This window comes from Gasterosteus aculeatus, chromosome 14 (assembly GCF_964276395.1).
Source record: "Gasterosteus aculeatus chromosome 14, fGasAcu3.hap1.1, whole genome shotgun sequence".
Taxonomy (NCBI): Eukaryota; Metazoa; Chordata; class Actinopteri; order Perciformes; family Gasterosteidae; genus Gasterosteus; species Gasterosteus aculeatus.
In genome coordinates, this window is record NC_135702.1 from 9,194,628 (window position 1) to 9,209,324 (window position 14,697).

Below are 14,697 nucleotides of genomic sequence, written 5' to 3' on the forward strand. Positions count from 1 at the left end.
GTTTCTTAAACTCCTTCCAGTGGCAGATGCCTGCTGTTTGCTGGATGTGTACTCGGCTCTCTCCAGCAACCCAGCTTACTTTGGGCTACCAGCTGACCTGCGCAGCATGTCATCCAGCCAATCAGGGAAGAATGGAGACAAGAAGCAGAAGGCGAAACGGGCCACAGAGAAAGAGGTCAGGAGTCAATTAGTACTGTGCTATAAATTGCGTGTAATTGATAGTGATTTTTTATGAGGTTTTATTCGTACCAAATGCCTTGGAAGTGTAAGATACTGTTCAAGGAGGCCAATATTTCGATACAGAAATCAAGTGTGTCAAGTATTAATGAGATTGTGGAAGCCAGATTCCTGAAACTACTTGACCAATTCTTGACCCTGAATTTAAAGTGAAATGTTATGTTGTGGTCCTTTTAATATGTATGTACACATTGCTGGAAATATTCTATAAACACAACAAGAAATTGAGGAGGGAAAAAAACAACATGTAACTGCAGAAGGGCTTTTTTTCCACAGAATGGCATTTCCACTAGAAGTTACTCAACTGCAAATTAAAGTGGACAGTGGGGGTGATATTTTCCCATTTATATGCCAAAGTTGAGTACTTTTGCGTACATCTCCTTTAAGCATTTGGACAGCAGAATTATTTCTGATGTGTTTTTTACTTTTACACACGTCGGTGACCTTTTAATAACACAACATGGTGGGATTTCATTTAACAATTCCAAGAGCTCTGAGCTTTCATGTGACACGATCAAATACAGAATAAACTGAAGTACTTGGATTTGAGCATCCGACCTGCAGGGAGGGACAATGCGTGTTTGACCGCGACACTTCAGCAGCTTCTATCAGCTCCAGGGGTGCAGTTGTATGGCTCCCCCTGTGCTTTGACCTCCCTGCACTGTGGTGCAAGTGAAAAGAAAATCCCCTTTGGGGATCAGTTAAGTATCCCATTATTGTCTCTTGTCCATTTAGGAATGTCAGGGGGCTCAAAGGGTCAGTCCCCGGAGCTCCAACACAGAGAAGGGCCTCCTGTGTGGCGAGAAGCCCTCCGAAGACACCCCCCCTCGACCCCCGCAGCAATTGCGGGTGGTGTGTGACAACATGCTGCAGGGACTCGGGAGGTGCCTGCGCTGTTTAGGCGTTGACGTGATCATATTGGAGAACACCGATGATCACAGAGTGGCCGCAAAGGTTAGTTTGCCACCACTACGTTATGCACAATCGACACTTGCATGAAGAACTGAAACCACATAGACGTATTTCTGATCAACAATAATACAAGTATTGTGTTTAATGTGTATTTTTTGTGTGACAGCTAGCACAGGCTGAAGGCCGCTTCATTCTCACATGTGGACAACCGTTCCAAAGCGTAAGTCCCGACTGATGTCGTGTCACAAACAATCTCAAATCTACGTGCGCTGCGAGTTCCCCGTTTGCTTTGCCGTAACGCGTCGCCTCCGTCCGCCCGCACAGTTGCGGTCCCAGGTGGGCGAGGGCCGCTGTCTGTCCCTGGACTGCTCAGAAAAGGCCAGGGACCAGGCCGTGCGAGTCCTCAGGCACTTCAACGTCCAGCTCACTCCCAGCGACATATTCAGCCGCTGCCAGGTGAGAAACATGTGTTTTTTTACAATCCGCTTTAAGTATTACTTGCCAAAGACAAAACTGCACATGCATTTAAATTTCCCGTTAAATACACAGGCTTTGTTTCTGTTTTAAGCATTCTGCTGATGCTTTAATAAACGACGGCTTCCTATGAATAGGGGGTTCCTTTGTCAATTACAGGCAATATGAACACCAAACAATATTTCTGTGGTTCTAAAACCCTGCTCAGCTTTTTAAGTTCCCTGTTTCTGAGAACAAACGAGATTGTAGCAGTTGTGGTGTTTTGTGTAATACTGAGCAAAAAAGGGAAGAAACTAATATACGAGAAGGGGAACTAGGGTGGATGTTCGTCCTAAACGGGCTCACCTTTGCTGAGAGGAGGAGAAAGAAGCTTGAAGTTGAACTGCTTTGCCGTCCTTGCTTAAGGTGACCAACTGAGACCGTGAGATATTCGTTTCAGACCATGGCGCTAGCCCAGGAAACGCTGAGTGGGATTGCGTGTCCCGTATGGCCTTAGAATGCCTCACGCTATCCCAGGCGGAGCTGGAGGATGCGGCCGAGGAAGAAGACATCAGGGTTGTGTCGTTCGGCCTGCTGCCACTACAACCTTGACCTGGGCAAGCTGTGGAAAATGAGGGATACATGGGTGGATGGATGAGAATATTCTAAGAATGAGTGGGCAAAAAACACGACGTAACCATTAGGGAACCGGGAGGAAGAGTTGAACCTGGAGGATCAACCTGGATTTAAACACTATTCTTCTTTCCTCATTTACAGAAACATTTTCACTTGCATACAGATACACGTAGAGGTGCAGTATGCTGCCGTTTTCAAATTCCTATTTGGTGATGTTTATGGGGCCTGGAGTTTGTTAGTCAGCCTGTTGTCCAATTGACTTTACCTGACCTGTAGATATCTCCCTGGGTGGCTGTCTTGGGAAACATGTGTGTTTGTGTTTTTGTTTGTGTGTCTGTGGCGGTTGTGACTGGTGGGGGGTATCTTCGCAGCACATTTTATAAACTTGGGTGTTCTTACTGCTCCCTGTGTGTGTGTTGGGGGGCTCTAAATGTGTCACCACTGATACACCACTGGGTGCATTTGACTGAAAAACTGGACCTTTCTTGATGCTTCCTCCAGTCTCGCGATGACGCAACCACACCGTGGCCAAAAGGCCTTTCCCATTTATTGATCACTCTCACGCCCCCCCCCCCCCCCAAGGCAAAGTCCCTTTGATGTATGGCTACGGAAAGGCCAAATGTTCCCTGTTGCACACTACCAGGAACAGCTCTGCATCAGATCTTTCCCAACAGTTTACACTGCAAACCTGACAAACCTTTTGTTGCAGCATGTTGGTGATATTTTACGTCGTTGATCCGCTCATGACTTATGCTGCAGAATAAGCAACGGGTAACTTAAGGAAGAGCTACCGTTTGACCCTTTCAATTGATCCTCGATCATGTTGTGGAACTTGGATTTTTGAAGATTCTCTAAAAATAGAATGACCAACAACAGATGAGTGTGTTCAAGCACCTTGAAGACGGAGTTCATAATGACATGAAGTTTGATTGTATCTGTGTGTGGGGGTTAGAGGGAGGGTTCCCCCCCTCAGGGCTTCTCCGTGGCCCACCCAGGCGAAGTTAACCCCTTTTGTTGTCTGATTGTAAAGCTCCCTGATTAGCAATGGATGGGTTAGTTTCTCTCCCTTTGTCTCTCCGTTTCTCCCTCATGCACATACACCACTGATCAATGTCATGAGGGAAGAGGAGTTTAGGGAAAATAAAAGGCAGGGAAGAGGAGATTAACCACAGATTTGTGTACGTGCCTGTAAAGATTGTGCAGGGAAAGGGATGATAGTGTTACTGCGTATCAATAGGCGCAGTGGAGATTTTAGAGGCCTAGAAATATGCGTCCTTGTCTGCATGCTCGCATCAATCAGGTGTTAAAAATAAAGAAGCACTACCGCTTTTATGATGCAATCATTAAATCTTTATTGATGCTGTTTTTAAGGATTTATGTGCACTCTGTTTAACGCCGGTGTGGGCCGAGTACCAGACTCCAGATATTTGAGAGTTGTGCTTTTAAATGTTATGGTCTGTAGCTGCATTTATAACGTTTTGATTTGATCATATTTTATGAACACACACACACACACCGACCGTTTGGCTTCCGTGCTGGCAGCTCCATCAGATGTCTCATACTGGTCTTTTATAGACATGTTGAGATAGCAGAGATGTTCAAAGAGATAGACGTGAAACAAGCGAAACATAAATACTCAAAACCCAAACTTACAAACACCATCATAAACACACACAGTCACCTGTGTACCTTTTACACACACACACAACAGTTGAGAGCACACTGACTCGGTCACAGATGCACACACACACTTAGTCAGTCGTAGACACCCTTGCAGCAGAACCGCTTGTTCCCACGCACCAGACTGCTGGGGAAGTGAAAACAAGAGCAACAGGAACCGTCACACCACGAGAAGGAGGGGTGGCAGAGGTGGGGGTGCGAGGGAGGGAGAGAGAGAGAGAAGTGAGACCAGAAGTGATGGCCGCGAGGTAAAAAGACTTGACGTGGAAACAGAACGGCAGTCAAGCAAATAAGGAGGAGACGGTTAGTCCGGGTTAGGCATGGCTCTGTGTACAGTTCATCGGGTCGGGCAAGTGAGTCAGAAGTATGCGCGATGCTTTACAAAGTTTTATGAGCGGTTATGTAATAAACAAAAACAAAGGAAATTGTCTTATGTCTCAATTTGAGTAAATCAATCTTCGTGAAGTTTTCTTCACAGGTCATTTTAACGAGAAAATAGCGAGAGGTGGTGCTGTGTGACCCAACAGAGACGGGACGGCTCGCTCCTTCCAGAAAGAAAAATCTGACCTAAAAAAGGGTTCTCCATTTTTTCACTGATGATGTTATATGGGGGAGATTGTGTGAGGTTAATCTGCATGCGGCGTGCGTGTGTGCAGGTGTCTGTTGAGTGAAGAAGAGTAAGGGGAAGAGAGAGTGACTGAGAAAGGTGGCGCTGGAGGAAGAGGAGGGGCTGAAGGAGGGCGAGGCGATAGAAAGACTTGTCGTCCGTCCTTTGATCTACAAAGGGAGCTGAGAAACCGGAGGAATGCGAGAGGTTGAGACACGTTTAAAGTTCCCCACCACTGAGTGCGGTTGTGCGTGTTCGGCAAATAGGGTTCGTAAGTTCGCAGGTATCAGGCCGTGCCTGTGCGACAATCTGCAGCAGAGAACCGAAGATCCCTTTTTTTGATGGGCTGTATGTTCACACCTTGATTCTCGGCAGTTACTTTTGGATGCACGTTTTCTTTATCGCTTGCAAATAACCGCAATATGCACGGCGTCTCGTACGAGCCGTGAAACCCTGACGCACAGATTTATAAACCTTTTCAAATGTTGTGTGTGTGTGTGCGTGTGTGTTTATAAGTGCACTTCAGCTCTGTGGCTTTGTTTGCATTTGTGTGCCGTCTCGCTTTTCTCCTGGTGGCCAAATAGGTTTCGGGTGTCCCGTCGTTTTTCCCCACTCTCCCTTCCCTCTTCCGAGACGCGAGGGGAGGGAGGGGGAGAGGGGGGCATTCCATAGGCACGCCAAGACATTCCGAGGGAAACCATCCCAAATATTTCCCGCTGTGTGTGGCGAGGGCTTCATGTCTCCTGTTGCACACATACGAAAGTACTAAAGGCCTCAACACACAGAACACCGGTCGACCCAACAAACACTACTTTCTGGCACACACACACACACACACACACACACACAGGTGGGCGCAGGTCTGAGCGACTGATGAGCAGCCTGAATGTCCATCACCCTTTTCTCTCAGTCTGTACTTCTTTTTGTCTGTAGGGGATCTAAATCAGGCCACTCTGACTGTTGTTACTTTGTTAATAATCATAAGACCCGGGCGCAGATGTTAAGCTTTCGCTTTGCCGCTCAGGAGTGTTTCTTTTTCTGTGGATTGAGGGGTTGACTCTTGATGTCATTGTTTATCAGAAATATGAGTACACAAGTATTCTTGTGTACTTTATTGGAAATGCTAATTCAATGAAAGGGGAACAGTGGCAATGAATGAAGTCCTGTGTATGTATTAAAGGAAAACTTTAAAATGACCATTAGTATTTAAATTACTCCCCTGTGCCACCATGAATTTTGGGGTCCACTCCTGCCTCACAGGTGAACGAAGCATCAAAAACGGGGAAAGGGTATTTAGTTTGGATGGCTGCACCGTAGGCTCCGTCTTCCGTGTCAATCAGACATTGACATTGACACGCATGCATATCCGGGCAGACACAATAGCAGATCCACATGCACACGGACAGAAAAGGCGGATGATGAGCCGTCACTCACAAAGCATCTATTCTTTTAAAAAGTCACGCCTGCTTGTTTTTTTTCCCACAGCCGAGTTGGCCCCAGGCTAGCATAGCAACGCAGTGACACCTGTGTATGCGGGTGCATGCGTGATACGTATCTGCATGCATGTGTGTGTGAATTTGTTACTGAGGCACATCTGAGGTTCCTCTTGGCACTCAGAGGGGCGGGGGAAGATGTTGGAGATGGCTTGTTGTTATCTTTTAAGATATTATGATATTTAATGAGACATCTAAGAAGTCGCACCCTGTGATGGCTTATTCTCTACACCCGTCGAGCCCATCACAAAATACAGGTGACCTTTGGAAAGGTCCACTTCCGTTTGCATTTCTGTCGATTAGATAAGTAGGTAGCATATGTGGCCGGCAATCATATAGACATAGTTTGTCCCCATTTGAATATTCTGTAAATGGGCTTATTCCAATTGAAGTGGTGATCTATCGAAGTGGCTGTTGTATTTCTCTCTCTCCTTGTGTCATATTCACCTCTCTACTTTATTGCACCACATCCTTCCTCCCCATGTTTGGTTTCTTTACCTTTTTGTTTGGTATAAACACAGCATTCATGTGCCTGGTTGATTTCTAAAGTAAGCACACAATCACCATGTGCGAGTATCAGATTTTATGTATCCATATTAATATGATATAATAACAAAAGAATAGAATAAACCGTCATGATACACAATTGCCATTTGTATGCAAAAGCATATACGTTCTTAGCCGATTTTAAAGTGACACATACCGAATTCAAAATTGACTGATTTACAATGACTATTCACGTATCCATTTTCAATCCTGCTATACCTTCTCTGACCCCCCCCCTCAACCCCCTCCTTTCCAATTTCCCCTTTTCTGCACCCCAACACGGCTCGCTCCCGGTATCTGTTTCTCCTGTCTCTCTCTCTCTCCCCCTCTCTCCCTCTCTGCCGTTCTCACCCTGCCTCCTCGCTCCGCTCCACTCCCAGTCTCACTCTCCTCCGTTTCAGATTAGCCAAGGCGAGGAATCCGGTGCAGCCGGCAGCTGGAATGTCCTGTTTGTCTTGTGTGTGTGTGTGTGTGTGTGTGTGTGTGTGTGTGTGTGTGTGTGTGTGTGTGTGTGAGAAGTTGGTGAGGCTGGTGCTGCTTTTTGATGTGTTCCATTGTCTGAGAGCCAAGCTGCTTCCTGCCCCTGCTTTCCTCATGATTTTGAGAGGAACAGAAAGGAGGAAAAAGAAAAGAGAGAAATTGAGAGAATACATTGCAGGCACAGGTCGGGCTGACGAGAGAGAAGCAAGAAGGTGGAATAGAAAAACATAGAACGGGGAGATGGGGAGGAGATGGCTCGGAGTAGAAGGGTGAGGGATGGAGGGATGGAAACGGTAGGAGAGAGTTGGGGAGAGAGGAAGAGAGGTGAGAAGGAAGGAGGGAGAGCCTCAATAGGGCTTTTCCTCCAAACACCAATACAATGAGGTAGTGCGTAATTTCCCATGTCCCCCACACCCACACACACGCACAAACAAAAACACACACAGCAATATTTAGCTTTCTGCACTATTTTCAGTCGGTTACGCTCGAGTGTTTCTCATTTTTCCTCTCCTGCTTGTGCTCCGTTTCTGTGGTCTACACGTTGTCCGACTCTGTGGACGGCACCGGCGACACAGCTGCAGAGAGGATGAGAAATGACCTGAAGAATAAGCGTAACGTGGTGATAAAGACAAGGCAGGAGAGGCGGAGGAGGACCATGGAAAAACAGTCACAAAGAAACAGGAAAATGAACTCTAAATGCTGTTTGCAGTTTGTTGTGTATGTGGTACATTTCCCTATGAAAATATGTACGCTCATAAATCGTTCCAACATGTGTTTTTGCAAATGTGCGCGCGCGTATGTGCGTGCGTGCACGCGCTAGTTGCCGGTGGAGGGGTTTTGACGGGGCAGAGCACAGCATTCCTGCTGGGTGGTGATGTCATGAGAACTAGCTCTCCGCTCGCAGACAGACAGCCCTGTTTATGTTCCCCTCCAGAGGAGAAACCACACTGTGTGTGTATGTGTGTGCACGCGCAAGCATGAATGTGTGCGTGTGGGAGAGAGCGCATGTGTGTGTGTGTGTGTGTGTCTGTCTGACTGCGTTATTGGCTCATGGGGGAGGTGAGGGAAGCCGAGAGGCACTCGAGAGGGTCTACTTTCCCCTGCCGCTCAGGGAGAGGGAACCACTTACTGATGCCTTCCTCTCAAACATACCCGGAGGAAAAAAAGGAAGTTTCTGTACAGTAGCCGTGCAGCTGGACTGTGCTGGTCCGAGCGATTTGCCCCCTGCTCCTAAATAGTCTCCTTTGGGAGGCTGAATTCTTTGCGGTGTAATAACAAAAGCTCGGGGTCAGCAAACAACCAGAGCGCCACACAGAAACCGATATGGAGCTATTAAATATGCGTTATTGTTCACTGTGTTGAGTTCTTGGCAAATAAGGGGATTTTTGTCTGAAAGAAAACATAATTGGTGAATGCTGAGAGCAAAAGTAGGTCGGACATTTAAAAATAATTGTGGGCAATCAGCACTCTAAAGCGCCCGTACCAATGCAACCACGTTGTCTCGCCCTACACAATTAAACCGTAACGAAAAACCTGGGTGAGAACTAGCTTCAGAAATGTTGTCGTGCTCTTCCCAGATACCGCTGGTGCGGTTGTCTTTGTGTCCGTGGTCACGGTGTAATGGTTTCCCTTGCGATAGTGAAATGTGATCTTCGGTCTGTGCCGCTTAGTGAATCATAGATCATTCTCCCACACTCAACACGCTGGGCGAAACGCAGCAAACCCCTCCGAAGGCATTCTGCCCGCGCCGCACACAGCTCGGATGATGAAGGACTCCTGTCAGCCGCGCTAATACCTGCCAGTGAGAAATAGCCGAGGGGTTCAGGGTCGTTATTTTCACAACCCTGTGGCACACGGGCCCACTTTAGTGGCTCGGGTAGCTCCTCCACATGCAGTCGTGCTTCGGAGGCGACCGTGCTTGCTCGAATGTGATCTTATAAATGAGCGCTTTTGGCGGAAAGCCAATTTTCTTCTCCTCTTTTTTTACCGTCTCTCTGCTATAACTTCAAGGAGGGAGAGAATAACTTGATTGTAGGTTTGAGCCAAGAATCTGAGGGTTGCATCAGTTTGTCTGGAGGCAAACGACTTTACAAGCTAACATGGAGCCATTCTTGTTTGCTGATTGATTCAAGACTGCTTATTACCCTTTTGTTGACATTCTTCCAAATTTTGAAGACAGGATTTCACTTTGGTTTGACCGTGTGAGAATGCTGCAGCGCAGCGGCCAGCTCTAGCATTCAAAGCTAAAAGAGTGCGGTTGACGTTCTGATGGCGTTTTCTCACATGTTTAGGAAAAAAGATATGTGAGCACGGGTTTGCGCTTATGATAACATCATCCCCCTACAGCACGAAGGGGTTCTAGGAAGTCGTGTTCTCCTTCCCTGCTGTGTTTTGTTAATGTTCGGTTATTCGCCGCATCCTTTTAGCTACCTCTGCTTGGGATGAATGTGTGTGGTCTGTTGCGTGTGTGCGCTCAGAGTTGCACTTGTAGGGATATTGAAATTCGGTGGTTGTGTACGAGTCTTCCTGTCTCGTGTTTATAGAGTTTTGGGGCGTTGTGATGGTGCCTGTGCAGCCCGAAGCGGGCACACCCAGCCCGCGGCGCGGTGTCCATGGCGACCCAGCTGGGTTCTAACTTTACGGTAAAGGATATTCCTACAGGCCTCCTCACGTTGTAGAAGTGGTTCTCCAATACTGTTGAGAACATCATTAACTAACATACCAAGAGTCAATGCAACAGTTTTGGAGAAATTGGCGCAGAGGTGTTAATAATAATATAAAGATAAATACCGACCATTTCATAACGTCTACGGAGCAGAGCGAACACGCATGGTCGTTAAAGACGGGGAGCCGCGTATACTTGTGCAGTAAGTAAAGTCAATGTTTGAAACCCTGGCGAGTGCAACGTACGCTCTCTGAAAAGCAACTGCTGTTTGTGTTTTATCTTCTAGTATCAAGGGAATGGGTTTTTATGCTAGAAAATAGATAGAAAAGCAGAAAGGTGGGAACCTCTGACCCACTCGGCTTCACAGCAATAACCCTGCACCCTTTGTGGGCCAAGTTTATTTGTGTGTATGTGTGCGTGCGTGTGCGCAGTTTCCGAGAATGAGTTGTGTAAACAATTAAATTTAAACCTCATGGAGACAGAGATAATAGATGGTAACCCCCCCCCCCCCCCCCCCCTCATCGTCTGTGGTTTCTGAACTCACCACTGTACTGTGTGTGCGTGTGCACATGCGTGTGTTGATGCTCCTGGGACATGTTGCCGTTTCTCTGATGTGTGGAACTGCTTTTCCGTCGGCGCTGTGACTCCACACAGTTTATGTTCTGGGTGTAGGTCTGTACATTCTGGGAACATTCTTTAAATGTCTGGCCTGCTCTCACGTCTCGCTGTGCTGCTTGCACGTGTAGGTCTCGGGAATGTGCACCAAGCTCGGCTTTCCAACTTTTAGAACTAAGTCTTCCCGCAGTTCTGGTGATGCGATGCTATCAGGAGGTTTGACGTCGGTTAAGCACACACACACTCACTTTTCTTCTCTTCTCCTCAGTCAAAGGAAAGGTCCATGCAGCGTAGGAATGCTCTCTAGGATGGGGTGGGGGGTGGGGTGGGGGGGGGGGGGGGGGGGCAGCAAACCCCCATTCCCCCCCCCCCATCCTAGAGCGCAAAGAGGTGGACGGCCGGAGAGGTCAAGCTGCTTGACCTGGGGAAGGCGGTGTGGATGGATAGGTGGATTGATAGAAATTGGAGGAGAGAGGAGATAAATATGATGAAAACAAGGGAGGGAAAGCAGGAGAAGGACTGAAAAAAATAATACTGGATGCCTTGGCTCAACTGGCCACGTGCCAATTCACATTTAAATTCATTCACAATGGCATATTTTAGTTAAATGTGAAACCGATGCTGCTGTGCTTAAAAAAGCATAACAATATGCAAATCGAGCTGGTTTATGAGAGAAAGTTCAGGGGGAGACCGAGGTCAGTGCTAAGCCCCAAATGTCTTCAAATCCTGGAAAACTGGCATGCATTCAATACACACCGGATTCTGTATAGGACTTCTATCGATCCTTGTGCAAAAGTAGTTGATAAGGATAGTTCATTTGAAAATAACAATTTTAAGCAAATTATAATTAATGTTCCTTTTACTGATCCCCCACCCCCCCATAGCCTGCTCTCATCTCACAAAAGTGTCTCCCTACAAAGTAAGCTACTGGGAAACACATGCAGGATATAAATGGGATGGAAAATTAGACCCACAGTAGGTACCAAAATAAGAAAATGATGATGCGCAACGTGCGTCTTTTCCCCATTTCCTGCTCCGCCCCTTTCAGGCGTAGGAAACCCAGAGTCTCATGTTTCTCACAGGAACTGCAGCCCAGCATTTATCTAACGACGTGAAGTCTGAGAAGTTAGTCTTCATGCATGTATTCTTGTGTGCAGCATTGCCAGTGCATCAATACAAACACGCCGAACGAGCATAAGCAGCTTTGACATCAGTCATGGTCTTTAAAAATATATATATATAAATCCTGTGGCGTGTTTATTCTTAGCTCGGATGTTATTATGTGTGGGAATCATATCTGATATCCTTTCATGCGTTCCTACGACAAGGGGCTCAGGGAGGTCTATGAGATGATAATACTAAAACAGTGAATATGACATTCCGACATGCATCATTGATTTAAGCGCACAAACCTCTGGTTTGGTATTTGTTGAAAGTACTATTTGCTCATTGTTGTATTGTTCAAATGCCAATCATTCCAGTCATGTCATTCCTCACTCATGTAAACCTTCCGACTGACTGCTTTCGTTTACACATGTCCGCTCGTAGTGCTGCGTGCCTGTGCGGTTGTTACTGGGTGTGTAATATTAGTGTGTTGTCAGGGTGTGTGTTGTGGTTATGGGTGTAGCCTTTTTGCGTGGGACACGCAGCATTTGGGGCCGTTAAAAGTGTATGCACGTGTGAGAAGGAAAGCGCTCGCCGCGTCCCACCAACTCAAATTAAATCGACATATCCGTTGATCAATTACTGTTGCAACTCAAACCACCCAGCGACCCCCTTTTTGTTGCCGATGGAAACCAGAGGTGACTGGAGTGCCTGAGTACCTGTCTGTCTGGCTGATCCCATGGACCTCCTACGCACACGCACGCACACACACGGACACACACAGAAGGCCTCCTTGGATGCAGCGAGCCCTTTCTTTCTTTCTTTCCCTCCATTTTCCTGCTGTCTATTTTGGTCAATTGCTGGCCCGTTCCCACAGTGCTGCTGTTCCCATGGTTATCGCCGCGGAGATAGCGAATGGGGGGTTGGGGTGGTGGGCTTGACAGGCAGCGGGAGAGACAGCGTTGCTCTGTTCGAAGAGATAGGGGACTCTGTGGCTCGAGGGAAGGCGGGGGGTGAGTGAGTTGGGGGTGAATTGGACGGGGGGGTGAATGAAGTGTATGGGGTTGAGAGTGTGAGTGTGTCTGATGTGTAGCTCCCATGAACGTCACAGGTGGCCCGTGAGGATTAAGCTTATGGGATCGCATTAGATTCACAATTTGTATTTAATCCACTTGGTGATATTCATATCTTCAATTACCTTTTAAAGCTGTCAATTCAAAACGCGTTGCGTGTATTTTAAGGGCGTCCGTCATACTGTACGTGGCCGACGCAGACTGATATGGGGTCAATATGAACCCGGGATGTGAACATAATGTCTTCCTGCCCTGATGTGAGACTTCTCTCTGAGGGTAGATGCTACTTCCTGAGTGAGCGCTCAGAGAGGTGGCAAAGGAGGTTGACGGTAGGGTAGGAGCCAGGACCTGGTAAAGTGTGTGTGTGTGTTGGGAGGGGGAGGGGGGTCGGGGAGGTTAGGACCAGCAAAAGGAGGGAGCGAGGGAGGGGTGCTGGTGGGAGTTCGGGGCTCAGAAAGAGGGACGGATTCAGTTCCCACACTTCTAATTACTGTGTCACTGGAGACTGAAAGGGGACTGCCCCTGGCCCTGGGGAATTCGCTGGGACCGGTCGCGGAGAGAGAGCAGCAGTGGTGGAGGGAGGAGGGGGTGGAATTAAAGAGGGTGTACGACACAGGAACTCTCTCTCTCTGTCACCCCTTCCTTTTTGGTTTTACCTTGTTGCCTCCCCTCCTCTGCCCTAATACCCCAACCTCTCACCTCCGACCCACTTCTCCTCAGCCGTCCTTCACCCTCCTCCGCCTCGGCCCTCTCTTTCCCCTCAGGCTTTGTTCGCTATCATGTACTGCTTCCTTTTTACCCCCCTCTTCTTCTTTTTTAAAATGTTCTAAGCCTCCCCCTCTACCTCTCTGCGTTTCTCTCCCGTGTCTCCTGTTGACGTGAACAAGGCTCCCAGAGACTCTTTGATGTGAGTTTGAAAAAGCACACACTGATGCTGCATCATTATTACCACTTAACCCCGAGCCCCTTTGGCGCTTTTATGTGCCGTTATCTTGCCCTCCCATAGCCTTTCCACTGGGAGTTGTGTGCTCGTGTCCTGAAAGTATCTGCGGTGACTGAGACAGACGTGGGCCCGGTGGGTGTGTCGGTCTGTCGGTCCAAAGGCTCAGCAGCGGTTTGAAGCGGTAATGATGCTCCTATCTTACGTCAGCATCTCCTTCCATTGTCTCCTGGACCAGTTGGTCATTTGTGGCCCCGTAAAATCGCACTTGGCTTAAAGACCACAGTCCTTTTTTTTTTTTGTGTGTGTACAAAAGATTTGTTTTGTTTTTGAACCCATTTACGGCGTGAGTTAGTTGTCAGGAACAAATACTTGTCGTTAGTAACCTCCTCGGTTCTTGAGCTGTGCCAAGTACTCCGGTTGGCAATGTTTTGCTTATTTAAAACTACGAATTTGGAGAAAGACGGAGGATGACTCGGGCTCACTGCACGGGGACATTGTAACTCCAGTTCGAGTGTGAACGGCCTCCCTTCGATCCCTCTCTGCCAAGTGTCCATCGTAAATCTGTCAAACCCACATGGGTTCACGTGTTTCAAGGACAGGGAGAGTTTGTCGCATAGGCCCACGCGGTCGTGACGGATGGAGGATCTTTAAATGCCGCACACTGCTGAGGGAGCAGTTCCTCTATCTGAGATCTTGAAATGTACAAGATGATCCCACTTGTTACCCACAGAAAAGGATCAACTTCGGCCCACTTACTCCTCAGAGTGCAAACAAAGTGAGAGGCCATGTTTGTGTCGCCGGGATCCTGCCAGAGCGCTTTGATGGACGAAAGACGTGCAGAAAATAAACCTGCCCCCGCCTTTGTGAATCTGACCATTGGTGAAGAACACTGCAATCAGCAGGTCACACGGTATGTGAGATGATGTGTGGGTAACATCCCACGCTGTCTCTGTCGTCCGCTCGCAGCTCCTCAGGAGGGATAAGCGGCCGCGACCGTCACCGCCGCCGCCGATGTTTATCGCAGATGAAACGCTCTGCATTACGATGTCATTCATCAGGCAGGGATGAGAGAAAGGGGAAGGGGGGGGGGGGGGGGGGGGAGGAGGTATTTGCCACCAGCAATAAACGTTGGGCAAGGAATCTGCCGGTGGCTCTCCCGTGACGGATCCCTGCGTGTGTGCGCGTGCAGATGTAGTTCGGGTCGATGCATTCAGGTTGAGTGGGTGGAATTTCAGTTTGCTGTGAGTGGGTGT

The 14,697-nt window shown here is 47.9% G+C and overlaps 1 protein-coding gene across 8 annotated transcripts in view; it reads left to right on the top strand.

Moving 5' to 3' along the window:
- exd3 (exonuclease 3'-5' domain containing 3) overlaps positions 1–14,697 on the top strand; it is a 31,169-nt gene that overhangs the window by 9,024 nt on the left and 7,448 nt on the right. For 6 of the 8 annotated variants that reach the window (XM_078087907.1, XM_040198352.2, XM_078087906.1 and 3 more), the window contains exons 16-19: positions 21–175; positions 973–1,191; positions 1,316–1,369; positions 1,474–1,605. In XM_078087907.1, the coding sequence (XP_077944033.1) occupies positions 21–175; positions 973–1,191; positions 1,316–1,369; positions 1,474–1,605 (560 nt within the window). Of the gene's footprint in view, positions 1–20; positions 176–972; positions 1,192–1,315; positions 1,370–1,473; positions 1,606–2,062; positions 2,258–2,379; positions 2,414–14,697 lie in introns of those variants that run through there. The other 2 variants (XM_078087908.1, XM_040198355.2) reach the window with 2 other exon arrangements.